This window comes from Pseudophryne corroboree, chromosome 5, assembly GCF_028390025.1.
Source record: "Pseudophryne corroboree isolate aPseCor3 chromosome 5, aPseCor3.hap2, whole genome shotgun sequence".
NCBI lineage: Eukaryota > Metazoa > Chordata > Amphibia > Anura > Myobatrachidae > Pseudophryne > Pseudophryne corroboree.
The window spans coordinates 583,407,829-583,435,665 of NC_086448.1; the positions used below are offsets into that span (position 1 = coordinate 583,407,829).

At 46.2% G+C, this 27,837-nt stretch overlaps 1 protein-coding gene across 1 annotated transcript in view; it reads left to right on the top strand.

The window, feature by feature from the left end:
* LOC134928079 (cytochrome b5) overlaps nucleotides 1-27,837 on the top strand; it is a 115,888-nt gene that overhangs the window by 50,600 nt on the left and 37,451 nt on the right. The window contains exons 2-3 of the mRNA XM_063923377.1: nucleotides 20,223-20,351; nucleotides 20,800-20,829. Of these exons, the coding sequence (XP_063779447.1) occupies nucleotides 20,223-20,351; nucleotides 20,800-20,829 (159 nt within the window). The remainder of the gene's footprint in view (nucleotides 1-20,222; nucleotides 20,352-20,799; nucleotides 20,830-27,837) is intronic.

Sequence of the window (27,837 nt, forward strand, 5' to 3'; positions counted from 1 at the left end):
GGTCCTGGTAAAAATGGTGGCTTCCTACGAAGCAATTCCATTCGGCAGATTTCACGCAAGAACTTTTCAGTGGGATCTGCTGGACAAATGGTCCGGATCGCATCTTCAGATGCATCAGCGGATAACCCTATATCCAAGGACAAGGGTGTCTCTCCTGTGGTGGTTATAGAGTGCTCATCTTCTAGAGGGCCGCAGATTCGGCATTCAGGATTGGATGCTGGTGACCACGGAGCCCAGCCCGAGAGGCTGGGGAGCAGTCACACAAGGAAAAAATTTCCAGGGAGTGTGATCAAGTCTGGAGACTTTTCTCCACATAAATATACTGGAGCTAAGGGTAAATTTATAATGCTCTAAGCTTAGCAAGACCTCTGCTTCAAGGTCAGCCGGTATTGATCCAGTGGGAAAAACATCACGGCAGTCGCCCACGTAAACAGACAGGGCGACACAAGAAGCAGGAGGGCAATGGCAAAAACTGCAAGGACTTTTCGCTGGGCGGAAAATCATGTGATAGCACTGTCAGCAGTGTTTCATCCCGGGAATGGAAACTGGGAAGCAGACTTCCTCAGCAGGCACGACCTCCACCCGGGAGAGTGGAAACTTCATCGGGAAGTTTTTTCCACATGATTGTAAACCGTTGGGAAATACCAAAGGTGGACATGATGGCGTCCCGTCTGAACAAAAAACGGGACAGGTATTGCGCCAGGTCAAGAGACCCTCAGGCAATAGCTGTGGACGTTCTGGTAACACCGTGGGTGTACCAGTCGGTGTATGTGTTCCCTCCTCTGCTTCTCATACCTAAGGTGCTGAGAATTATAAGACGTAGAGGAGTAAGAACTATACTCATGGCTCCGGATTGGCCAAGAAGGACTTGGTACCCGGAACTTCAAGAGATGCTTACAGAGGTCTTATGGCCTCTGCCGCTAAGAAGGGACTTGCTTCAGCAAGTACCATGTCTGTTCCAAGACTTACCGCAGCTGCGTTTGTCGGCATGGCGGTGGAAAGCCGGATCCTAAAGGAAAAAGGCATTCCGGAAGAGGTCATTCCTACCCTGGTCAAAGCCAGAAAGGAGGTGACCGCACAACATTATCACCACATGTGGCGAAAATATGTTGCGTGGTGTGAGGCCAGGAAGGCCCCACAAAGAAATTTCAACTCGGTCGTTTCCTGCATTTCCTGCAAACAGGGGTGTCTATGGGCCTCAAATTGGGGTCCATTAAGGTTCAAATTTCGGCCCTGTCGATTTTCTTCCAGAAAGAATTGGCTTCAGTTCCTGAAGTCCAAAAGTTTGTCAAGGGAGTATTGCATATACAACCCCCTTTTGTGCCTCCAGTGGCACTGTGGGATCTCAACGTAGTTCTGGGATTCCTCAAATCACATTGGTTTAAAACCAGTCAAATCTGTGGATTTGAAGCATCTCACATGAAAAGTGACCATGCTCTTGGCCCTGGCCTGGACCAGGCGAGTGTCAAATTGGTGGTTTTTTCTCAAAAAAGCCCATATCTGTTTGTCCATTCGGACAGGGCAGAGCTGCGGACTCGTCCCCAGTTCTCTCCCTAAGGTGGTGTCAGTGTTTCACCTGAACCAGCTTATTGTGGTGCCTTGCACCTACTAGGGACTTGGAGGACTCCAAGTTGCTAGATGTTGTCAGGGCCCTGAAAATATGTTCCAGGACGGCTGGAGTCAGGAAAACTGACTTGCTGTTATCCTGTATGCACCCAACAAACTGGGTGCTCTTGCTTCTAAGCAGACTATTGCTAGTTGGATGTGTAATACAATTCAGCTTGCACATTCTGTGGCAGGCCTGCCACAGCCAAAATATGTAAATGCCCATTCCACAAGGAAGGTGGGCTCATCTTGGGCGGCTGCCCGAGGGGTCTCGGCTTTACAACTTTGCCGAGCAGCTACTTGGTCAGGGGCAAACACGTTTGCTAAATTCTACAAATTTGATACCCTGGCTAAGGAGGACCTGGAGTTCTCTCATTCGGTGCTGCAGAGTCATCCGCACTCTCCCGCCCGTTTGGGAGCTTTGGTATAATCCCCATGGTCCTTTCAGGAACCCCAGCATCCACTAGGACGATAGAGAAAATAAGAATTTACTTACCGATAATTCTATTTCTCGGAGTCCGTAGTGGATGCTGGGCGCCCATCCCAAGTGCGGATTATCTGCAATACTTGTACATAGTTACAAAAATCGGGTTATTATTGTTGTGAGCCATCTTTTCAGAGGCTCCGCTGTTATCATACTGTTAACTGGGTTTAGATCACAAGTTGTACGGTGTGATTGGTGTGGCTGGTATGAGTCTTACCCGGGATTCAAAATTCCTCCCTTATTGTGTACGCTCGTCCGGGCACAGTACCTAACTGGCTTGGAGGAGGGTCATAGGGGGAGGAGCCAGTGCACACCACCTGATCGGAAAGCTTTACTTTTGTGCCCTGTCTCCTGCGGAGCCGCTATTCCCCATGGTCCTTTCAGGAACCCCAGCATCCACTACGGACTCCGAGAAATAGAATTATCGGTAAGTAAATTCTTATTTTATACCCCTTTCAGACCGCCACTTATGAACACGGGTTATTGGCACATGAGCGCGCATAACCTGTGCTCAGGTGCGGACTGAAAGGTGCAAAGGTCGAAATACCAGGTCAAGCTACCCGGTATTTCAACCTTGGACGCGAGCACCTTCTCACTTTGGGGCGTGAACGGAAGCCGGGTCAATGCGACCTGTTTCCCGTTAACTGTGTGTGTGCGGGCGGCTCTTGGAGATCATGTGATCTCCAAGCGCCGTCACTGCTGACACCACCAACCCGGCATATTGCCGGGTTGCAGAGGGGGGCGCCTGAGGCGGGTCACACACTGGGAGCTCCCGTGTCAGGCTCCCATGTACGATCCACCTCAGGCAGTCTGGAAAAGGGTATAAGTAATATTTCAGAATAATTCTACTGTAATGACAGGACATATATAAGATATGATAACTGAGATGACATAAGAAGCGGAATACATACCTTTCACCGGCAGCTGGGAACCCAGTGTCATGATCTCGACAGCGGGATCTCGGCCACCAGTATGCAGACAGCGGGGCGAGCGCTAGAAAGCCCCTTGCGGGACACCCACAGAGGGAGAAAAGCCTGGTGCCGGTATTACGGCGGCAGCATTTCACCGCGTGTCAGGATTCTGGCGTCGACATTGTGACTGCCGGGATCCCGACAGGCGGTCTCGTGATTTCCTCCTTTGGAAGCTTATATCAGTGTTACTTTCTACACAAAACATACCTAATACTTTGCTATAAGTGTAGGCTTATATATTGTTTGCACTACTAAGTTAAAATTAAATCAATTCCTCAACCTGACTTTAAGCAATGAGGCGCGTCATAGCATGTGTAACACTAAATGTGGACTTATAGGCTCTACACACTGGCCGATTTTCTGAAAGATATGAACGATCTCGTTCATAAATGAACGAGAACTCGTTCATATCTTTCAGTGTGGAGACTCCAGCGATGAACGATGCGCGGCCCCGCGCTCGTTCATCGCTGGTCTCCCGTCGGCTGTGCATGCAGGCCAATATGGACAATCTCGTCCATATTTACCTGCACTTCAATGCAGCGGCGTGACGGGGGGAGTGAAGAAACTTCACTGCCCCCCCGCCGCCGGGTCGCTCGTCGGCCGTTTCGGCCGTCGGGCACCTCGGCGGCGCATCGTCAAATGTGTAGGGCCCCTTACACTGGTGGCTGGGGAGGCAATAGAGTTCATTAATGCCCTTGCATTCACCTACATACAGAAGTGGGTATTGAGTCTTTGGAGCGAATAGGTGCCAGTATAAAAATGCTATAAAAATATGTTTAACACCAATGGGTAACTGTCCGTAAGCTACTGTTTTTCCTGAGAGCATTTATTTCTGGTTTGGTAAAACTACTTACTAAATTGTGTACAATTGTTTGGGCTGCATGCTGGGCTCACAGGATATTATGTCATAGGAGCCAGTGTTATTCAGACCCACACCCTTTGTATGCTGTGAATGGTGTAAAAAAAAAAAATTGAAAATAGTATTGTCCTGCATTTTACTGCCAGTTGGTATTGGGACTAAGGTATTCATGTGCAGTACTGCGAATGTCACCAGTTAATGCTGTTGTTCATTTGCTAAATATATATTTGGCCAACTGCATCAAAAATGATTTAATTCCTTTCATTTGTTAATAATCTTTGGCTTGGAGACAAATAAAGCAGTTTAAGTGGCAGTAACACAACATCGTCCATATGTAAAATGTAATTTCTACAACAGTAGTTCCAAATCTATTAGTGCTTTATGTATCCTATTATCCTACACAAATGGTTTCACAAAGCTGTAATACCATTTGTAATACTATTTCTGTACTTTGTGTGAGGACTTGGTGTACACATTGATTAGAACAGTGGTTGTCCTCAATTCACCTTAACATTCCAGGTTTTAAAGATATCCATGCTTGTGCACACATGTCATAATCCAACTGACTAAACTGGCAAAGCATCGATACCTTTAAAGTGTAAAGCCTGTACTGCTGGGGGTGCCCTGAGGTCAGAGTTTGAGAACCACTGGATTAGAGTGTGATAGATAATATTTACATATGTAAACAAAATGGGGAAAAAATTTGTAGGAGTTTTCTCAAAATCCATTTCTCTGACGTCCTAGTGGATGCTGGGGACTCCGTCAGGACCATGGGGATTAGCGGCTCCGCAGGAGACAGGGCACAAAAATAAAGCTTTAGGATCAGGTGGTGTGCACTGGCTCCTCCCCCTATGACCCTCCTCCAAGCCTCAGTTAGGTTTTTGTGCCCGTCCGAGCAGGGTGCAATCTAGGTGGCTCTCCTAAAGAGCTGCTTAGAAAAAGTTTTTAGGTTTTTTATTTTACAGTGAGTCCTGCTGGCAACAGGCTCACTGCAACGAGGGACTTAGGGGAGAAGAAGTGAACTCACCTGCGTGCAGGATGGATTGGCTTCTTAGGCTACTGGACACCATTAGCTCCAGAGGGATCGAACACAGGCCCAGCCATGGAGTCCGGTCCCGGAGCCGCGCCGCCGACCCCCTTGCAGATGCCGAAAAGTGAAGAGGTCCAGAAACCGGCGGCAGAAGACTTTTCAGTCTTCATGAGGTAGCGCACAGCACTGCAGCTGTGCGCCATTGTTGTCACACACTTCACACCAGCGGTCACGGAGGGTGCAGGGCGCTGCAGGGGGCGCCCTGGGCAGCAATGAGAATACCTTGTTCTGGCTAAAAAATACATCACATATAGCCCCTGGGGCTATATGGATGTATTTAACCCCTGCCAGGTCTCAGAAAAACGGGAGAAGAAGCCCGCCGAAAAGGGGTTTTCCCTCACAGAAATGCTGGTGGGAAGGCTCCCAGGCTCTCCCCTGCACTGCACTACAGAAACAGGGTTAAAACAGAGAGGGGGGGGCACTTATTTGGCGATATGATTATATATATTAAGATGCTATAAGGGAAAAACACTTATATAAAGGTTGTCCCTGTATAATTATAGCGTTTTGGTGTGTGCTGGCAAACTCTCCCTCTGTCTCCCCAAAGGGCTAGTGGGGTCCTGTCCTCTATCAGAGCATTCCCTGTGTGTGTGCTGTGTGTCGGTACGTGTGTGTCGACATGTATGAGGACGATGTTGGTGAGGAGGCGGAGCAATTGCCTGTAATGGTGATGTCACTCTCTAGGGAGTCGACACCGGAATGGATGGCTTATTTAAGGAATTACGTGATAATGTCAACACGCTGCAAGGTCGGTTGACGACATGAGACGGCCGGCAAACCAATTAGTACCTGTCCAGGCGTCTCAAACACCGTCAGGGGCGTTAAAACGTCCTTTTACCTCAGTCGGTCGACACGGACACTGACTCCAGTGTCGACGGTGAAGAAACAAACGTATTTTCCTTTAGGGCCACACGTTACTTGTTAAGGGCAATGAAGGAGGTGTTACATATTTCTGATACTACAAGTACCACAAAAAAGGGTATTATGTGGAGTGTGAAAAAACTACCCGTAGTTTTTCCTGAATCAGATAAATTAAATGAAGTGTGTGATGATGCGTGGGTTTCCCCCGATAGAAAATTATTGGCGGTATACCCTTTCCCGCCAGAAGTTAGGGCGCGTTGGGAAACACCCCTTAGGGTGGATAAGGCGCTCACACGCTTATCAAAACAAGTGGCGGTACCGTCTCCAGATAGGGCCGCCCTCAAGGAGCCAGCTGATAGGAGGCTGGAAAATATCCTAAAAAGTATATACACACATACTGGTGTTATACTGCGACCAGCGATCGCCTCAGCCTGGATGTGCAGCGCTGGGGTGGCTTGGTCGGATTCCCTGACTGAAAATATTGATACCCTTGACAGGGACAGTATTTTATTGACTATAGAGCATTTAAAGGATGCATTTCTATATATGCGAGATGCACAGAGGGATATTTGCACTCTGGCATCAAGAGTAAGTGCGATGTCCATATCTGCCAGAAGTTGTTTATGGACACGACAGTGGTCAGGTGATGCAGATTCCAAACGGCACATGGAAGTATTGCCGTATAAAGGAGAAAAAGACAACGTCTTTTCAGCCTCAGTCCTTTCGTCCCCATAAGGGCAAGCGGGCAAAAGGCCAGTCATATCTGCCATGGGATAGAGGAAAGGGAAGAAGACTGCAGCAGGCAGCCCATTCCCAGGAACAGAAGCCCTCCACCGCTTCTGCCAAGTCCTCAGCATGACGCTGGGGCCGTACAAGCGGACTCAGGTGCGGTGGGGGGGTCGTCTCAAGAGTTTCAGCACGCAGTGGGCTCACTCGCAAGTGGACCCCTGGATCCTACAAGTAGTATCCCAGGGGTACAGATTGGAAATTCGAGACGTCTCCCCCTCGCAGGTTCCTGAAGTCTGCTTTACCAACGTCTTCCTCCGACAGGGAGGCAGTAGTGGAAACAATTCACAAGCTGTATTCCCAGCAGGTGATAATCAAAGTACCCCTCCTACAACAAGGAAAGGGGTATTATTCCACACTATATTGTGGTACTGAAGCCAGACGGCTCGGTGAGACCTATTCTAAATCTGAAATATTTGAACACTTACATACAAAGGTTCAAATCAAGATGGAGTCACTCAGAGCAGTGATAGCGAACCAGGAAGAAGGGGACTATATGGTGTCCCGGGACATCAGGGATGCTTACCTCCATGTCCCAATTTGCCCTTCTCACCAAGGGTACCTCAGGTTCGTGGTACAGAACTGTCACTATCAGTTTCAGACGCTGCCGGTTGGATTGTCCACGGCACCCCGGGTCCTTACCAAGGTAATGGCCGAAATGATGATTCTTCTTCAAAGAAAATGGACGATCTCCTGATAAGGGCAAGGTCCAGAGAACAGTTGGAGGTCGGAGTAGCACTATCTCAAGTAGTTCTACGACAGCACGGGTGGATTCTAAATATTCCAAAACCGCAGCTGTTTCCGACGACACGTCTGCTGTTCCTAGGGATGATTCTGGACACAGTCCAGAAAAAGGTGTTTCTCCCGGAGAAGAAAGCCAGGGAGTTATCCGAGCTAGTCAGGAACCTCCTAAAACCAGGAAAAGTGTCAGTGCATCATTGCACAAGGGTCCTGGGAAAAATGGTGGCTTCTTACGAAGCGATTCCATTCGGCAGATTTCACGCAAGAACTTTTCAGTGGGATCTGCTGGAAAAATGGTCCGGATCGCATCTTCAGATGCATCAGCGGATAACCCTGTCTCCAAGGACAAGGGTGTTTCTTCTGCGGTAGCTGCAGAGTGCTCATCTACTAAAGGGCCGCAGATTCGGCATTCAGGACTGGGTCCTGGTGACCACGGATGCCAGCCTGAGAGGCTGGGGAGCAGTCACACAGGGAAAAAATTTCCAGGGAGTGTGATCAAGTCTGGAGACTTCTCTCCACATAAATATACTGGAGCTAAGGGCAATTTACAATGTTCTAAGCTTAGCAAGACCTCTGCTTCAAGGTCAGCCGGTATTGATCCAGTGGGACAACATCACGGCAGTCGCCCACGTAAACAGACAGGGCGGCACAAGAAGCAGGAGGGCAATGGCAGAAACTGCAAGGATTCTTCGCTGGGCGAAAAATCATGTGATAGCACTGTCAGCAGTGTTCATTCCGGGAGTGGACAACTGGGAAGCAGACTTCCTCAGCAGGCACGACCTCCACCCGGGAGAGTGGGGACTTCATCGGGAAGTATTCCACATGATTGTGAACCGTTGGGAAAGACCAAAGGTGGACATGATGGCGTCCCGCCTGAACAAAAAACTGGACAGGTATTGCGCCAGGTCAAGAGACCCTCAAGCAATAGCTGTGGACGTTCTGGTAACACCGTGGGTGTACCAGTCGGTGTATGTGTTCCCTCCTCTGCTTCTCATACCCAAGGTACTGAGAATTATAAGACGTAGAGGAGTAAGAACTATACTCGTGGCTCCGGATTGGCCAAGAAGGACGTGGCACCCGGAACTTCAAGAAATGCTCACAGAGGACTCATGGCCTCTGCCGCTAAGAAGGGACTTGCTTCAGCAAGTACCAGGTCTGTTCCAAGACTTACCGCGGCTGCGTTTGACGGCATGGCGGTGGAACGCCGGATCCTAAGGGAAAAAGGCATTCCGGAAGAGGTCATTCCTACCCTGGTCAAAGCCAGGTGGGAGGTGACCGCACAACATCACCACATGTGGCGAAAATATGTTGCGTGGTGTGAGGCCAGGAAGGCCCCACGAAGAAATTTCAACTCGGTCGATTCCTGCATTTCCTGCAAACAGGAGTGTCTATGGGCCTCAAATTGGGGTCCATTAAGGTTCAAATTTCGGCCCTGTCAATTTTCTTCCAGAAAGAATTGGCTTCAGTTCCTGAAGTCCAGAAGTTTGTCAAGGGAGTATTGCATATACAACCCCCTTTTTGTGCCTCCAGTGGCACTGTGGGATCTCAACGTAGTTCTGGGATTCCTCAAATCACATTTTAAACCGCTCAAATCTGTGGATTTGAAATATCTCACATGAAAAGTGACCATGCTGTTGGCCCTGGCCTCGGCCAGGCGAGTGTCAGAATTGGCGGCTTTGTCTCACAAAAGCCATATCTGATTGTCCATTCGGACAGGGCAGAGCTGCGGACTCGTCCCCAGTTTCTTCCTAAGGTGGTGTCAGCGTTTCACCTGAACCAGCTTATTGTGGTACCTGCGGCTACTAGGGACTTGGAGGACTCCAAGTTGCTAGATGTTGTCAGGGCCCTGAAAATATAGGTTTCCAGGACGGCTGGAACTGACTTGCTGTTATCCTGTATGCACCCAACAAACTGGGTGCTCTTGCTTCTAAGCAGACGATTGCTCGTTGGATTTGTAGCACATTTCAACTTGCACATTCTGTGGCAGGCCTGCCACAGCCTAAATCTGTCAAGGCCCATTCCACAAGGAAGGTGGGCTCATCCTGGGCGGCTGCCCGAGGGGTCTCGGCATTACAACTCTGCCGAGCAGCTACGTGGTCGGGGGAGAACACGTTTGTAAAATTCTACAAATTTGATACCCTGGCTAAAGAGGACCTGGAGTTCTCTCATTCGGTGCTGCAGAGTCATCCGCACTCTCCCGCCCGTTTGGGAGCTTTGGTATAATCCCCATGGTCCTGACGGAGTCCCCAGCATCCACTAGGACGTCAGAGAAAATAAGATTTTACTTACCGATAAATCTATTTCTCGTAGTCCGTAGTGGATGCTGGGCGCCCATCCCAAGTGCGGATTGTCTGCAATACTTGTACATAGTTATTGTTACAAAAAAATCGGGTTGTTATTGTTGTGAGCCGTCTGTTCAGAGGCTCCTACGTTTGTCATACTGTTAACTGGGTTCAGATCACAAGTTGTACGGTGTGATTGGTGTGGCTGGTATGAGTCTTACCTGGGATTCAAAATCCTTCCTTATTGTGTACGCTCGTCCGGGCACAGTATCCTAATTGAGGCTTGGAGGAGGGTCATAGGGGGAGGAGCCAGTGCACACCACCTGATCCTAAAGCTTTATTTTTGTGCCCTGTCTCCTGCGGAGCCGCTAATCCCCATGGTCCTGACGGAGTCCCCAGCATCCACTACGGACTACGAGAAATAGATTTATCGGTAAGTAAAATCTTATTTTTTATAACCAATTTAGCTGAAGGTTTTTAATTGTGCTTGCTTACATAAATGGATCGCCTGCTGTACTCACCTTGGGTTGGTCTGTGCAAAGCAAGCTTCATTCACATTATTAATTAATAAAGCCGAATAGATAACAATCATTAAATATAAATATCTTGCTTTATATTCTGGCATATTTCTTACTTTGTACATAAAATGCAACACAAGTGATAAAAAAAATAATTCTCCTGCCAGCTGTTTTTTAGACTTTGCTCTTAGTCAAACTACATTCATCTTTGCAGTTCAAGGATGATGAGTATCACATGGCCAACTCAGGGCTGAGTGTTGCTTCATTTTTTTTTTTTCTGCGTGCGAGTTTTCTTTATTCTCCTGCCCGTAGTTTTGCTGAGTCATGCAGCCTTGCTTCAGATCACGTATAGTTTACTTTATACTGCTGTAAATAACATCTACGTGGTTATAAACTTTCAGTCAGTGTTCGACCCTTAATCTCCAGTATAATAAATGAGCCCTGGCTAGTAGTTTACACCTACATGTATTATGCGCACCACATATTTTATTACAGGATTAAGTGTTGTATTGTAGATCTATATTTGCAACAGGATTAAGTGTTAACACGGCACCTTTTTATACCTGAGTAAATGTGCTATTCAATACATGGCATGGATTTACAAAACAGTTTTAAATTTCACAATTTTGTTATGTATTACAGAATTATTTGTGTTACTGGTGTAATTGTGTTGTTAATGGACAGCATCGTCATGTGTCGGTGTATCTGTTTTGTTACTTACGAAAAACAATATATCAAAATTCATGCTTATAACACACACGATTAATTTTGTCAGAAGCCAAATAATTTTCTAGTATTAGATAGATCAATCTAGCTATATATCTTCACACTCACGGGAGAATTCAGTTGCCCATGCTGTAAACCCACAATTAACGGATTTCCGATGTGCGAGCATATATATATGCACCAACTAGTGCTTCAGAACTAGTTGCGGAAAACTACATTTCCCGACTTCAGTGACAGGTGTAATGCAGTCAATTGAATAGTTATGGGCATTCACCCGGGAGTTACATCTCCTCACTTCAAATTGATTACCCCTCCCATTCATAAATGGGGACTTAATATATTAGGTGAAAATTGAATACAAAAGCAGCCCAGATATGTATCTATTTAAATTTTGAAAGGAAATTTGTTCTCTACTACCTTTCCACAAGAGCCAGACTATGGTGGCCAATCCCGGGATCGAGATTGAGGTATTTTGGCCAAAAATTGTCCGGGATTCAAACAAACCAATCCCAGGAATCCCGGAATTGATAATTTTTCAGTCCTGATTCCCAGGTTTGAAAAAATGGCCAGGGATTGGCCACCCTAAACCAGACTCATAATTGTATAAGATTTAAATTCCCCCAAAATATCTTGCAAATGTTTACATATTAATGTACAATAGAGTTTTGTGAATAGACTTATATACTGCATTTTCTATTAAAACAAATTGTTCTATTTAAAGAAATTATTTTCTTTTGTAAAAAAAATAATGCTAATACTACATGATAGTTCAGTTTTGCGAGACACAGGGCTGGGAATTCTATTACAATGTACACAGGGTTTTTTGTCTTGATATAAAATTGTAAAATCATAATTAATTTTCATGTATTAATTGAGATTACATAATACCTAATTTTTGCTAAAATATTGCATAGCCATTATCTTCTGAAGGATGAGAACTGTCTAAAGAATGACTTGCTGATCTGCCCAGTGGATAAAGTCAAACATACTTTTTTGTTGCCCCCACCCCCTAAATAAATGAATGCAGTAAATCAATTGAATTTATATTAAACATCAGTTTTCAAATCGGCTACTAGAGCAATAGATTATTTTTTAAGAAAAGAGAGCATCACCTAACAGCCAGACCATCAGAAAAAAAAACAATAGGGTAAGGCTCAACAAATTTAGAACCTAGCTCCAAAATGTAGACTGAAATCCCCACCCAAACTGCTTAACACAAGGCTCTGAAAAAGGGGTGTTGTGTTACAGTATATTAGTACAGGTTGAGTATCCCATATCCAAATATTCCGAAATACGGAATATTCCGAAATACGGACTTTTTTGAGTGAGATAGTGAAACCTTTTATTTTTTGATGGCTCAATGTACACAAACGTTGTTTAATACACAAAGTTATTAAAAATATTGTATTAAATGTCCTTCAGGCTGTGTGTATAAGGTGTATATGAAACATAAATGAATTGTGTGAATGTAGACACACTTTGTTTAATGCACAAAGTTATAAAAAATATTGGCTAAAGGCTGTGTGTATATGGTATATATGAAACATAAATGCATTCTGTGCTTAGATTTAGGTCCCATTGCCATGATATCTCATTATGGTAGGCAATTATTCCAAAATACGGAAAAATCCCATATCCAAAATACCTCTGGTCCCAAGCATTTTGGATAAGGGAGACTCAACCTGTAGATGTGGTTCAACTTAACTATTTAAAAACCAACAGCAACAAAAAACGGCAATAGGCTACACTGGTGACATTTGTTCTATATCGTGAACTTTGTGTTGCCCGAAATCCAGGATCCTGCCTTTATTTACTGCGTCAAGAACCTTCCAATTGGTGTTCCTTCTCCCACATGTTGTGGAACCACTATTATTTTAGCCTGGTGCTGATAGGCTGCACACATTAGGTTTCCTGTGAATGCTGGTAGACAATTTGTATTGAAACCCAAAGTGTAACTGATTGGCATCAGCCAATAGTAAGATGACAATTTCTCAGTAAGGAGCTCTATAACTTATATTTATTTTATTTTTTTACAGTTTCTTATATAGCTCAGCATATTCCTTTGCGCTTTACAATTGGAAACAGTGATAAGACAAACTGGGTATTTAAAGACTTACATAGTCTTATTACTGTTTCCAATTGTAAAGTGCAACGGAATATGCTGCGGGAATATATGCTAAGTTATATAAGAAACTGTAAATAAAACTGGGTAATAAAAGACCGTATTAGAGGTAGAAAGGCACTGCTCGCAAGTTTACAATCTATAGGGAATTAGGAAGGATACACAATGTTATTTTGGAAGAGATGGTAAAAAAGATTGGTTCACTGTTGCAAGATACCATTCTTTGGTTGCCATGGCGAGATATTAGGGTATTTGTGATATAAAGGAGAAACGGTTTATTCGCCTCTTGCTTTCAAATGTGTCTTGGATACATCAATAAAGTATATTGCGTATTCCAAGAAAACAGTAATAAGCCATAGAGGTAGATCTACCAAAGCTACTAAAGCAGTCAATTGGAGGTGTTGCCCACAGCATCAGATCAGATTCTATTATTTTCTTTGAATGTAATAGAGAAATCATAGCTAGAAGCTGATTGGTTGCAAATGGCAGAGTTACCACTTTTATTTCTCTAACGTCCTAGAGGATGCTGGGGACTCCGAAAGGACCATGGGGATAGACTGGCTCCGCAGGAGACATGGGCACTTTAAGAAAGACTTTAGGTCTGGGTGTGCACTGGCTCCTCCCTCTATGCCCCTCCTCTAGACCTCAGTTTGATACTGTGCCCAGAGGAGATGGGTGCACTTCAGGGAGCTCTCCTGAGCTTCCTGATAAAGTATATTTGTTAGGTTTTTTATTTTCAGGGAGCCTGCTGGCAACAGACTCCCTGCATCGAGGGACTGAGGGCAGAGAAGCAGACCTACTTCTGTGAGTTTCAAGGCTCTGTTTCTTAGGCTACTGGACACCATTAGCTCCAGAGGGAGTCAGAACACAGGTCTCACCCTGGAGTTCGTCCCGGAGCCGCGCCGCCGTCCTCCTCACAGAGCCGCAAGATAGAAGCCGGGTGAGTATGAGAAGAAAAGAAGACTTCAGAGGCGGCAGAAGACTTCATGATCTTCACTGAGGTAACGCACACCAGTGAAGCTGTGCGCCATTGCTCCCATACACCTCACACACGGCAGTCACTGTAAGGGTGCAGGGCGCAGGGGGGGCGCCCTGGGCAGCATATAAACCTCTTTTCTGGCAAAAATAAGATAGATAGATAGATAGATAGATAGATAGATATATATATATATATATATATATATATATATATATATATATATATATATATATATATATATAACGAAATAGAGGAGATGGCGCCAAGGGAGTTATATCAACGCCCTACCTAAAAACGGACCCTTACAGTACTCTCCGGATAAATTACGTCAGATAACAAATACTAACATAAAAATTTATTAAAACAACATATAAACCCGACACAAATGTTCATAAGTATACAGAGTTGATACATTTACATTTGTCGCACAATTTGAACAATCAGTTTGTAGTGATGAGAAAAAAGCGTAGATATATCACTACGATTTCCTCCTTCTCCTTATTGTAGATTCGGAGGTAACATCAGATAATAGATAGATAAATAAACCAACGCGTTTCGTCTTGTTCCAAGACTTCATCAGGGGTAAAATCTCTTCATTTCAGAACATATTGTCAGCACATAAAAGGTCATTCAAAGATGAATGAACAACGTTTCAATATTTCAATGGGACTTGATTGATACAGCGAGGACCATACCTCATATATCATCAGCTTGAGTCTGACATTCAGATATTCGAATATGGGGAAGATTCAAATGTGTATAGAATCTAACTGGTTCGCAAGCATAAGGAACCTCGTCGGTCAGCAGCTTGAACCTGACACTCAGAGACTCAGGAGTGAAGGCAATTCAAATGGGTATAATGTCTAACCAATTTAGAACACGTGGTAGACCCTCCAGTAGTGCAGTGCTGACAGCCAAGTCTCTGTATAATAGATAGATAGATAGATAGATAGAGATAGAGATATATATATCTCTATCTGACCACTGTATATATCTAAGAGCCCCCGCCAGTTTTTCAATATATTTGAGCGGGACAGAAGCCCGCCGCCGAGGGGACGGGGCTTCTCCCTCATCACTCACCAGCGCCATTTTCTCCACAGCACAGCTGAGAGGAAGCTCCCCAGACTCTCCCCTGCTTAATACCATTGTGAAAGAGGGTTTTAAAGTAGAGGGGGGGCACATAACTGGCGCAGTGACATATTACAAACAGCGCTACTGGGTAAACATATAATTATATCGTGTTTTTTCCTGGGTCATATAGCGCTGGGGTGTGTGCTGGCATTCTCTCTCTCTCTCTCTCTCTCTCTCTCTCTCTCTCTCTCTCTCTCTCTCTCTCTCTCTCTCCAAAGGGCCTTGTGGGGGAACTGTCCTCAGATAAAAGGATTCCCTGTGTGTGGTGTGTCGGTACGCGTGTGTCGACATGTCTGAGGTAGAAGGCTTTCAGGAGGAGGAAGAGAGAAAAATAAATGAGGTGTCGCCGTCAGCAGCGCCTACACCTGACTGGATGGATATGTGGAATGTTTTAAGTGCTAATGTAAACTTATTGCACAAGAGATTAGACAAAGCTGAAGCTAGGGTACAGCCAGGGACTCAACCCATGCCTGTCCCTATGTCGCAGTTGCCTTCGGGGTCTCAAAAGCGCCCACTATCCCAAATAGTTGACACAGATACCGACACGGATTCTGCCTCCAGTGTCGACTACGATGATGCAAAGCTACAGCCAAAAGTGGCTAAATGTATTCGATATATGATTATTGCAATAAAAGAAGTTTTGCATAACACAGAGGAACCCCCTGTCCCTGACACGAGGGTACACATGTATAAGGGAAAGAAACCTGAGATAGCCTTTCCCCCCTCACATGAGTTGAACGAATTATGTGAAAAAGCTTGGGAATCTCCAGACAAAAAACTGCAGATTCCCAAAAGGATTCTTATGGCGTATCCTTTCCCGCCAACGGACAGGATACGGTGGGAATCCTCCCCTAGGGTGGACAAAGCATTGACACGCTTATCCAAAAAGGTGGCGCTGCCATCCCAGAATATGGCTACCCTCAGGAATCCTGCTGACCGCAAGCAGGAGGTTACCCTAAAGTCCATTTACACACATTCTGGTACCTTACTCAGACCGGCAATTGCATCGGCCTGGGTTTGCAGCGCGGTAGCAGCATGGACGGATACCTTATCAGCAGAAATTGAGACCCCAGAAAAGGATCTTATTATATTGACCCTAGAGCTTATAAAAGATGCTGTCCTATATATATGAGATGCTCAAAGAGACATTAGTCTACTGGGTTCTAGAATAAACGCTATGTCGATTTCTGCTAGACGAGTCCTATGGACCCGGCAATGGACAGGTGATGCCGACTCAAAAAGGCATATGGAGGTTTTACCTTACAGGGGTGAGGAATTGTTGGGGGAAGGTCTCTCAGACCTGGTCTCCACAGCAACAGCTGGTAAATCACATGTTTTGCCTTATATTCCCTCACAGCCTAAGAAAGCACCACATTATCAAATGCAGTCCTTTCGATCACAGAGAAACAAGAAAGTACGAGGTGCGTCCTTTCTTGCCAGAGGTAAGGGCAGAGGGAAAACGCTGCACAACACAGCTAGTTCCCAGGAACAGAAGTCCTCCCCGGCCTCTACAAAATCCACCGCATGACGCTGGGGCTCCGCTAAAGGAGTCCGCCCCAGTGGGGGCACGTCTTCGAGTTTTCAGCCACATCTGTGTTCACTCCCAGGTGGATCCCTGGGCAATAGAAATTGTTTCTCAGGGTTACAAGCTGGAATTCGAAGAAGTACCTCCTTGCCGGTTTTTCAAATCGGCCCTACCATCTTCTCCCCAGGGAAGGGAGATAGTCTTAAATGCAATTCACAAATTGTATCTTCAACAGGTGGTGGTCAAGGTTCCCCTGCTTCAACAAGGAAGGGGATATTATTCGACCCAGTTTGTAGTCCCGAAACCGGACAGTTCGGTCAGAGCCATATTAAATTTAAAATCCTTGAACCTATACTTGAAAAGGTTCAAGATGGAATCGCTAAGAGCGGTCATCGCCAGCCTGGAAGGGGGGATTTTATGGTATTCCTGGACATAAAGGATGCAAACCTTCATGTTCCCATTTATCCACCTCATCAGGCATACCTAAGATTTGCGGTACAGGATTGTCATTACCAATTTCAGACGTTGCCGTTTGGTCTATCCACTGCACTGAGAATTTTCACCAAGGTAATGGCGGAAATGATAGTGCTCCTGCGAAGGCAAGGTGTCACAATTATCCCGTACTTGGACGATCTCCTCATAAAAGCGGGATCAAGAGAGCAGTTGCTGAACAGCGTATCACTTTCTCTGGAGGTGTTACAGCAACACGGCTGGATTCTCAATATCCCGAAGTCGCAGTTGGTTCCTACGACTCGTCTAACCTTCTTGGGCATGATTCTGGATACAGACCAGAAAAGGGTTTATCTTCCGATAGAAAAAGCTCAGGAACTCATGACTCTTGTCAGGAACCTATTGAAACCAAAACAGGTGTCAGTGCATCACTGCAATCGAGTCCTGGGAAAGATGGTGGCATCATACGAGGCCATTCCCTTCGGCAGGTTCCATGCGAGGACCTTCCAGGACCACTGGACAAGTGGTCCGGGTCACATCTACAGATTTGTCAGTTGATCACCCTATCCCCCAGGGCAAGGGTATCTCTCCTGTGGTGGCTGCAGAGTGCTCACCTTCTAGAGGGCCGCAGATTCGGCATTCAGGACTGGGTCCTGGTGACCACGGACGCGAGCCTCCGAGGTTGGGGAGCAGTCACACAGGTAAGAAATTTCCAAGGTCTTTGGTCAAGTCAGGAGACTTGTCTTCACATCAACATCCTGGAACTAAGAGCCATATACAACGCCCTACGGCAAGCGGAGACTTTACTTCGCGACCAACCAGTTCTGATCCAGTCCGACAACGTCACCGCAGTAGCTCATGTAAACCGCCAAGGCTGCACAAGGAGCAGAGTGGCGATGGCGGAAGCCACCAGAATTCTTTGCTGGGCGAAGAATCATGTAAGCGCACTGTCAGCAGTGTTCATTCCGGGAGTGGACAACTGGGAAGCAGACTTCCTCAGCAGGCACGACCTGCATCCAGGAGAGTGGGGACTTCATCAGGAAGTCTTTGCACAGATTGCAAGTCGGTGGGGACTACCCCAGATAGACATGATGGCGTCCCGTCTCAACAAAAAGCTACAGAGGTATTGCGCCAGGTCAAGAGACCCTCAGGCAGTAGCTGTAGATGCCCTAGTGACACCGTGGCGGTTCCGGTCGGTCTATGTATTTCCTCCTCTTCCTCTCATACCCAAGGTGTTGAGAATTGTAAGAAAAGAGGAGTGAGAACAATCCTCATTGTTCCAGATTGGCCATGAAGGACCTGGTATCCGGATCTGCAGGAAATGCTCACAGAAGATCCGTGGCCTCTTCCTCTAAGACAGGACCTGTTGCAACAGGGGCCCTGTCTGTTTCAAGACTTGCCGCGGCTGCGTTTGACGGCATGGCGGTTGAACGCCAGATCCTAGCGGAAAAGGGTATTCCGGATGAGGTCATTCCTACGCTGATAAAGGCTAGAAAGGACGTGACATCTAAACATTATCACCGTATATGGCGAAAATGTTTCTTGGTGTGGGGCCAGGAATGCTCCTACGGAAGAATTCCACCTGGGCCGCTTCACTTCCTACAAACTGGAGTGAATTTGGGCCTAAAATTAGGCTCTATTAAGGTTCAGATTTCGGCCTTATCCATTTTCTTTCAAAAAGAATTGGCTTCTCTCCCAGAAGTACAGACTTTTGTGTAGGGAGTGCTGCATATTCAGCCTCCTTTTGTACCTCCGGTGGCGCCTTGGGACCTTAACGTGGTGTTACGTTTCCTTCAGTCACACTGGTTTGAACCACTTAAAACGGTGGAGTTGAAATATCTCACTTGGAAGGTGGTCATCTTATTAGCCTTGGCTTCGGCTAGGCGAGTGTCGAAATTAGCGGCTTTATCACATATGGACCCGTCCTCAATTCCTTCCAAAAGTGGTCTCATCCTTTCATATGAACCAACCTATTGTGGTGCCTGTGGCTACACGAGATTTGGAGGATTCCGAGTCCCTTGATGTAGTCAGGGCTTTGAAAATTTATGTGGCCAGAACGGCTGGAGTCAGGAAAACGGAAGCACTGTTTGTCCTATATGCAGCCAACAAGGTTGGCGCCCCTGCTTCGAAGCAGACTATTGCTCGCTGGTTCTGTAATACGATTCAGCAGGCGCATTCTACGGCTGGATTGCCGTTACCAAAATCGGTCAAGGCCCTTTCCACTAGGAAGGTGGGCTCGTCTTGGGCGGCTGCCCGAGGGATCTCGGCACTACAACTGTGCCGAGCTGCTACTGGGTCGGGTTCAAACACGTTTGCAAAGTTCTATAAGTTTGATACCCTGGCTGAGGAGGACCTTGTGTTTGCTCATTCGGTGCTGCAGAGTCATCCGCACTCTCCCGCCCGTTTGGGAGCTTTGGTATAATCTCCATGGTCCTTTCGGAGTCCCCAGCATCCTGTAGGACGTTAGAGAAAATAAGATTTTAAACCTACCGGTAATTCTTTTTCTCGTAGTCTGTAGAGGATGCTGGGCGCCCGTCCCAAGTGAGGACTACTTCTGCGAGACTTGTATATAGTTTTGCTTACATATGTTATAGTTTCATCAGGTTGGACTGATGCTACGTTATTTTTTCATACTGTTAACTCTTTAATTGATACACAAGTTATACGGTGTGATTGGTGTGGCTGGTATGAATCTTGCCCTTGGATTAACAAAAATCCTTTCCTCGTACTGTCCATCTCCTCTGGGCACAGTTTCTCTAACTGAGGTCTAGAGGAGGGGCATAGAGGGAAGTGCCAGTGCACACCCAGACCTAAAGTCTTTCTTAAAGTGCCCATGTCTCCTGCGGAGCCCGTCTATCCCCATGGTACTTTCGGAGTCCCCAGCATCCTCAACGGACTACGAGAAAAAGATTTACCGGTAGGTTTAAAATCTTATTTTTTCATGATCTTTAGTAAATCTACCACTTGGGGGGAATTCAATTATATGTGGTAACCTACTTGGGTTCAAAAACAAATCTAATAGTCTAATAGGATAGGCCCAGCGGTACTAATTAGCTGTGATAATTATAAGAAAAATTATTTTGTACTTTTAGCATCCGGGCGGAGAGGAAGTTCTACGCGAACAAGCTGGAGGAGATGCAACAGAGACCTTTGAAGATATTGGGCATTCCACTGATGCCAGAAATATGTCTAAAGATTTTATTATAGGAGAACTTCATCCAGTGAGTAAACGTATTAACTACGTTATATTTGTAATCATGCCAAAGCTGGGAATTGTAATTCAGCATATGTTCCTACTGTGTAGTTCATGTGAAATATTTTTGCTTCTTGCAGTAGGCAAACCAATAACAGATCTAAATTTTCTATTGGGGGCTGGGCCCTAGAAATGCACATGTATTATGAAGGAGGAGGTTGGTTGGTTTGATGAAGGAAGTGAGAATGATACAGACGTGTTGTGGGTGGGAAGAAGTTTATAATAATGTGGCTAAATATGTGGAACATTGGAGAGAATGACCCTTTCAAGTAAAACATTTATTGGAGGGGACATTATTATATCCTTTAACATCATTACAAGTGAGCATTTACAAGTATCTAAGACAAACTGTATGTTCTGTGAATTACTGTTTACTGGGTGCTTTAATAATGGTATTGTTTGTTTGTCTTTCATAGGATGATAGACACAAAATCCAGAAGCCTGTGGTGAGTATTTCTTCACTTGATGATAAAATGAATAAAGCAACAAAATCCCAATAAAGCTAAAACATGAGATTATTTTGGAGGGGTACTGCTCCCATCTACTATTTAATATACTGTAGCTATGTTGTGTGGTGGCAGAAGTCATTCTTGCTGCAGTATGGAAAGTCTTACTGAAACCGCTCAAAAGCGCTGACATGTTATAAGTCTAAGTAAGTTATGCCGTGTTATATAAGACCATTGCTTACATTTATCTAGGTAACAACGGAACAGCAAAATCCTATTTTGTCATAATGTGAGAATTTTTACACTTGTACATGGTTTTTAACAGTGGGACACTATTTAGGTTTGTTTGTACTGTACATTCAGTCTATTTATTGTGTAGTTCCTTAATCCGCTTCTGAATGCCTGGAGTGTATACAATTCTAATTGGTTATCTTAACTTTAAGCTAGTGTAAATATACAGCCTATGGTAAAATATTTTTCATTTAAACACTTAGAGATTTGAAAAAAAAATAAGATTTTACTTACCGGTAAATCTATTTCTCGTAGTCCGTAGTGGATGCTGGGGACTCCGTAAGGACCATGGGGAATAGACGGGCTCCGCAGTAGACATGGGCACTTTAAGAAAGAATTTAGATTCTGGTGTGCTCTGGCTCCTCCCTCTATGTCCCTCCTCCAGACCTCCGTTAGAGAAACTGTGCCCGGAAGAGCTGACAGTACCAGGAAAGGATTTTGGGAATCCAGGGTAAGACTCATACCAGCCACACCAATCACACCGTATAACTTGTGATAACTTTACCCAGTTAACAGTATGAACAATCACAGAGCATCAGATAAACTCTGATGCAACTATAACATAACCCTTATTTAAGCAATAACTATATACAAGCATTGCAGAAGAAGTCCGCACTTGGGACGGGCGCCCAGCATCCACTACGGACTACGAGAAATAGATTTACCGGTAAGTAAAATCTTATTTTCTCTAACGTCCTAGTGGATGCTGGGGACTCCGTAAGGACCATGGGGATTATACCAAAGCTCCCAAATGGGCGGGAGAGTGCGGATGACTCTGCAGCACCGAATGAGCAAACACAAGGTCCTCCTCAGCCATGGTATCAAAATTGTAGAACTTTGCAAAGGTGTTTGAACCTGACCATGTAGCCGCTCTGCAAAGCTGTAATGCCGAGACCCCTCGGGCAGCCGCCCAAGAAGAGCCCACCTTCCTTGTGGAATGGGCCTTAACTGATTTAGGCAGCGGCAACCCAGCCGCAGAATGAGCCTGCTGAATCGTGTTACAGATCCAGTGAGCAATAGTTTGCTTTGAAGCAGGAGCACCCAGCTTGTTGGATGCATACAGGATAAACAGCGACTCAGTTTTCCTGACTCTAGCCGTTCTGGCTACATAAATCTTCAAAGCCCTGACTACATCCAGTAACTCGGAATCCTCCCAGTCACGAGTAGCCACAGGCACCACAATAGGTTGGTTCATATGAAAAGATGACACCACTTTTGGCAGAAATTGTGGACGAGTCCGCAATTCTGCCCTGTCCATATGGAAAACCAGATAGGGGCTTTTATGTGACAAAGCCGCCAATTCTGACACACGCCTAGCCGAAGCCAAGGCTAATAGCATGACCACCTTCCACGTGAGATATTTTCCTTCCACCGTTTTGAGTGGTTCAAACCAGTGTGATTTCAGGAAACTCAACACCACGTTAAGATCCCAAGGTGCCACTGGAGGCACAAAAGGGGGCTTAATATGCAGCACTCCCTTTACAAACGTCTGAACTTCAGGCAGAGAAGCCAGTTCTTTTTGAAAGAAAATGGATAACGCCGAAATCTGAACCTTAATGGAACCCAATTTAAGGCCTAAAGTCACTCCCGACTGTAGGAAGTGAAGGAAAAGGCCCAGCTGGAATTCCTCTATAGGGGCATTCCTGGCCTCACACCAAGCCACATATTTTCGCCATATACGGTGATAATGTTGAGCCGTCGCATCCTTCCTAGCCTCTATCAGCGTAGGAATCACCTCATCCGGAATGCCTTTTTCTCTATCGTCCTAAGTGGATGCTGGGGTTCCTGAAAGGACCATGGGGAATAGCGGCTCCGCAGGAGACAGGGCACAAAAAAGTAAAGCTTTACTAGGTCAGGTGGTGTGCACTGGCTCCTCCCCCTATGACCCTCCCCCAGTTAGATTTTGTGCCCGAACGAGAAGGGTGCAATCTAGGTGGCTCTCCTAAAGAGCTGCTTAGAGAAAGTTTAGTTTAGGTTTTTTTCTTTACAGTGAGTCCTGCTGGCAACAGGATCACTGCAACGTGGGACTTAGGGGGAAAGTAGTAAACTCACCTGCATGCAGAGTGGATTTGCTGCTTGGCTACTGGACACCATTAGCTCCAGAGGGATCGAACACAGGCCCAGCCGTGGAGTCCGGTCCCGGAGCCGCGCCGCCGACCCCCTTGCAGATGCTGAAGCGTGAAGAGGTCCGGAAACCGGCGGCTGAAGACTCCTCAGTCTTCATAAGGTAGCGCACAGCACTGCAGCTGTGCGCCATTTTCCTCTCAGCACACTTCACTGGGCAGTCACTGAGGGTGCAGAGCGCTGGGGGGGGGCGCTCTGAGAGGCAAATATAAACCTTATACAAGGCTAAAAATACCTCACATATAGCCCATAGGGGCTATATGGAGATATTTAACCCCTGCCTGACTGGAAAAATAGCGGGAGAAGAACCCGCCGAAAAAGGGGCGGGGCCTATCTCCTCAGCACACGGCGCCATTTTCTGTCACAGCTCCGCTGGTCAGAACGGCTCCCAGGTCTCTCCCCTGCACTGCACTACAGAAACAGGGTAAAACAGAGAGGGGGGGCACATTAATGGCTATATATATATATATTAAAGCAGCTATAAGGGAGCACTTAATATAAGGATATCCCTTGTATATATAGCGCTTTGTGGTGTGTGCTGGCAGACTCTCCCTCTGTCTCCCCAAAAGGGCTAGTGGGTCCTGTCTTCATTAGAGCATTCCCTGTGAGTTTGCGGTGTGTGTCGGTACGTGGTGTCGACATGTATGAGGACGATATTGGTGTGGAGGCGGAGCAATTGCCAAATATGCAGATGTCACCCCCCAGGGGGTCGACACCAGAATGGATGCCTTTATTTGTGGAATTACGTGATGGTTTATCTTCCCTTAAACAGTCAGTTGAGGACATGAGGCGGCCGGACAATCAATTAATGCCTGTCCAGGCGCCTCAAACACCGTCAGGGGCTGTAAAACGCCCTTTGCCTCAGTCGGTCGACACAGACCCAGACACGGGCACTGATTCCAGTGACGACGGTAGAAATTCAAACGTATTTTCCAGTAGGGCCACACGTTATATGATTTTGGCAATGAAGGAGACGTTACATTTAGCTGATACTACAGATACCGTAAAACAGGGTATTATGTATGGTGTGAAAAAACTACAAACAGTTTTTCCTGAATCAGAAGAATTAAATGACGTGTGTGATGAAGCGTGGGTTGCTCCTGATAAAAAGTTGATAATTTCAAAAAAGTTATTGGCATTATACCCTTTCCCGCCAGAGGTTAGGGCGCGCTGGGAAACACCCCCTAAGGTGGACAAGGCGCTCACACGCTTATCCAAACAAGTGGCGTTACCCTCTCCTGAGACGGCCGCACTTAAGGATCCATCAGATAGAAAGATGGAAGTTATTCAAAAGAATATATACACACATGCAGGTGTTATACTACGACCAGCTATAGCAACTGCCTGGATGTGCAGTGCTGGAGTAGTTTGGTCAGAATCCCTGATTGAAAATATTGATACCCTAGATAGGGACAATGTTTTACTGTCGTTAGAACAAATAAAGGATGCATTTATCTATATGCGTGATGCACAGAGGGATATTTGCACACTGGCATCTCGGGTGAGTGCTATGTCCATTTCAGCCAGAAGAGCCTTATGGACACGACAGTGGACAGGCGATGCGGATTCAAAACGTCACATGGAGGTTTTGCCGTATAAAGGGGAGGAGTTATTTGGAGTTGGTCTATCAGACTTGGTGGCCACGGCTACTGCCGGGAAATCCACTTTTTTACCTCAAGTCACTCCCCAACAGAGAAAGGCACCGACCTTTCAACCGCAGCCTTTTCGCTCCTACAAAAATAAGAGAGCAAAGGGCTTGTCGTACCTGCCACGAGGCAGAGGAAGAGGGAAGAGACACCAACAGGCAGCTCCTTCCCAGGAACAGAAGCCCTCCCCGGCTCCTGCAAAAACCTCAGCGTGACGCTGGGGCCTCTCAAGCGGACTCGGGGACAGTGGGGGGCCGTCTCAAAAATTACAGCGCGCAGTGGGCTCACTCGCAGGTAGACCCCTGGATCCTGCAGATAATATCTCAGGGGTACAGGTTGGAATTAGAGACGGATCCTCCTCATCGTTTCCTGAAGTCTGCCTTACCAACCGTCTCTTCCGAAAGGGAGAGGGTGTTGGAAGCCATTCACAAGCTGTACGCTCAGCAGGTGATAGTCAAAGTACCCCTATTACAACAAGGAAAGGGGTATTATTCCACTCTATTTGTGGTACCGAAGCCGGATGGCTCGGTAAGGCCTATTCTAAATCTGAAGTCCTTGAACCTCTACATAAAAAAGTTCAAGTTCAAGATGGAGTCACTCAGAGCAGTGATAGCGAACCTGGAAGAAGGGGACTTTATGGTATCCTTGGACATCAAGGATGCGTATCTACACGTTCCGATTTACCCCGCACACCAGGGGTACCTCAGGTTCATTGTTCAAAACTGTCACTATCAGTTTCAGACGCTGCCGTTCGGATTGTCCACGGCGCCTCGGGTCTTTACCAAGGTAATGGCCGAGATGATGATTCTTCTTCGAAGAAAAGGCGTATTAGTTATCCCATACTTGGACGATCTCCTAATAAGGGCAAGGTCCAGAGAACAGCTGGAGACAGCTTTAGCACTATCTCAAGAGGTGCTAAGACAACACGGGTGGATTCTGAATATTCCAAAATCCCATTTAATCCCGACAACTCGTCTGCTGTTCCTAGGAATGATTCTGGACACGGTTCAGAAAAAGGTTTTCCTTCCAGAGGAAAAAGCCAAGGAGTTATCCGATCTGGTCAGGAACCTCCTAAAACCAGGAAAAGTGTCAGTACATCAATGCACAAGAGTCCTGGGAAAAATGGTGGCTTCTTACGAAGCAATTCCATTCGGCAGATTCCATGCAAGAATATTCCAAAGGGATCTGTTGGACAAATGGTCAGGGTCGCATCTGCAGATGCACCTGCGAATAACCATGTCACCAAAGACAAGGGTGTCACTTCTGTGGTGGTTGCAGAAGGCTCACCTATTAGAAGGCCGCAGATTCGGCATTCAGGATTGGATCCTGGTGACCACGGACGCCAGCCTGAGAGGCTGGGGAGCAGTCACACAAGGAAGAAACTTCCAGGGAGTATGGACGAGTCTGGAAAAGTCTCTTCACATAAACATTCTGGAACTAAGAGCAATCTACAATGCTCTAAGCCAGGCGGAACTTCTCCTGCAAGGAAAGCCGGTGTTGATTCAGTCGGACAACATCACGGCGGTCGCCCATGTAAACAGGCAGGGCGGCACAAGAAGCAGGAGTGCAATGGCAGAAGCTGCCAAGATTCTTCGCTGGGCGGAGAATCACGTGATAGCACTGTCAGCAGTGTTCATCCCGGGCGTGGACAACTGGGAAGCAGACTTCCTCAGCAGACACGATCTTCATCCGGGAGAGTGGGGTCTACATCCAGAAGTCTTCAACATGTTAATAGACCGTTGGGAAAGACCAATTGTAGACATGATGGCGTCTCGCCTCAACAAGAAACTGGACAAATATTGCGCCAGGTCAAGAGATCCACAGGCAATAGCTGTGGACGCACTGGTAACTCCTTGGGTGTACCAGTCAGTGTATGTGTTTCCTCCTCTGCCGCTCATACCAAAGGTATTGAAGATCATACGGCAAAGAAGAGTAAGAACAATACTAGTGGTTCCGGATTGGCCGAGAAGGACTTGGTATCCGGAACTTCAAGAGATGCTCACGGACGAACCGTGGCCTCTACCTCTGAGAAGGGACCTGCTACAGCAGGGTCCCTGTCTTTTTCAAGACTTACCGCGGCTGCGTTTGACGGCATGGCGGTTGAACGCCAGATCCTAAAAGGGAAAGGCATTCCAGAAGAAGTCATTCCTACCTTGATTAAGGCACGGAAGGAAGTCACCGTGAAACATTATCACCGCATTTGGCGAAAATATGTAGCGTGGTGCGAGGATCGGAGGGTTCCGACGGAGGAATTCCAACTGGGTCGTTTCCTACATTTCCTGCAATCAGGATTATCTATGGGTCTCAAATTGGGATCCATTAAGGTTCAAATTTCGGCCCTGTCAATATTCTTCCAAAAAGAATTGGCCTCTGTCCCTGAGGTCCAGACTTTTGTCAAGGGAGTACTGCATATACAGCCTCCTGTGGTGCCTCCGGTGGCACCGTGGGATCTAAATGTAGTTTTAGATTTCCTCAAATCCCATTGGTTTGAACCATTGAAAAAGGTGGATTTGAAATATCTCACATTGAAAGTGACTATGTTACTAGCCCTGGCCTCTGCCAGGAGAGTATCTGAATTGGCGGCTTTATCTTATAAAAGTCCTTATCTAATCTTCCATTCGGATAGGGCAGAACTGCGGACTCGTCCGCATTTTCTCCCTAAAGTGGTATCAGCATTTCATCTGAACCAACCTATTGTGGTGCCTGCGGCCACTAGCGACTTGGAGGACTCCAAGTTGTTGGACGTTGTCAGAGCCTTAAAAATATACATTGCAAGGACGGCTGGAGTCAGAAAATCTGACTCGCTGTTTATATTGTATGCACCCAACAAGTTGGGCGCACCTGCTTCTAAGCAGTCGATTGCTCGTTGGATTTGTAACACAATTCAACTTGCACATTCTGTGGCAGGCCTGCCACAGCCTAAAACTGTAAAAGCCCACTCCACAAG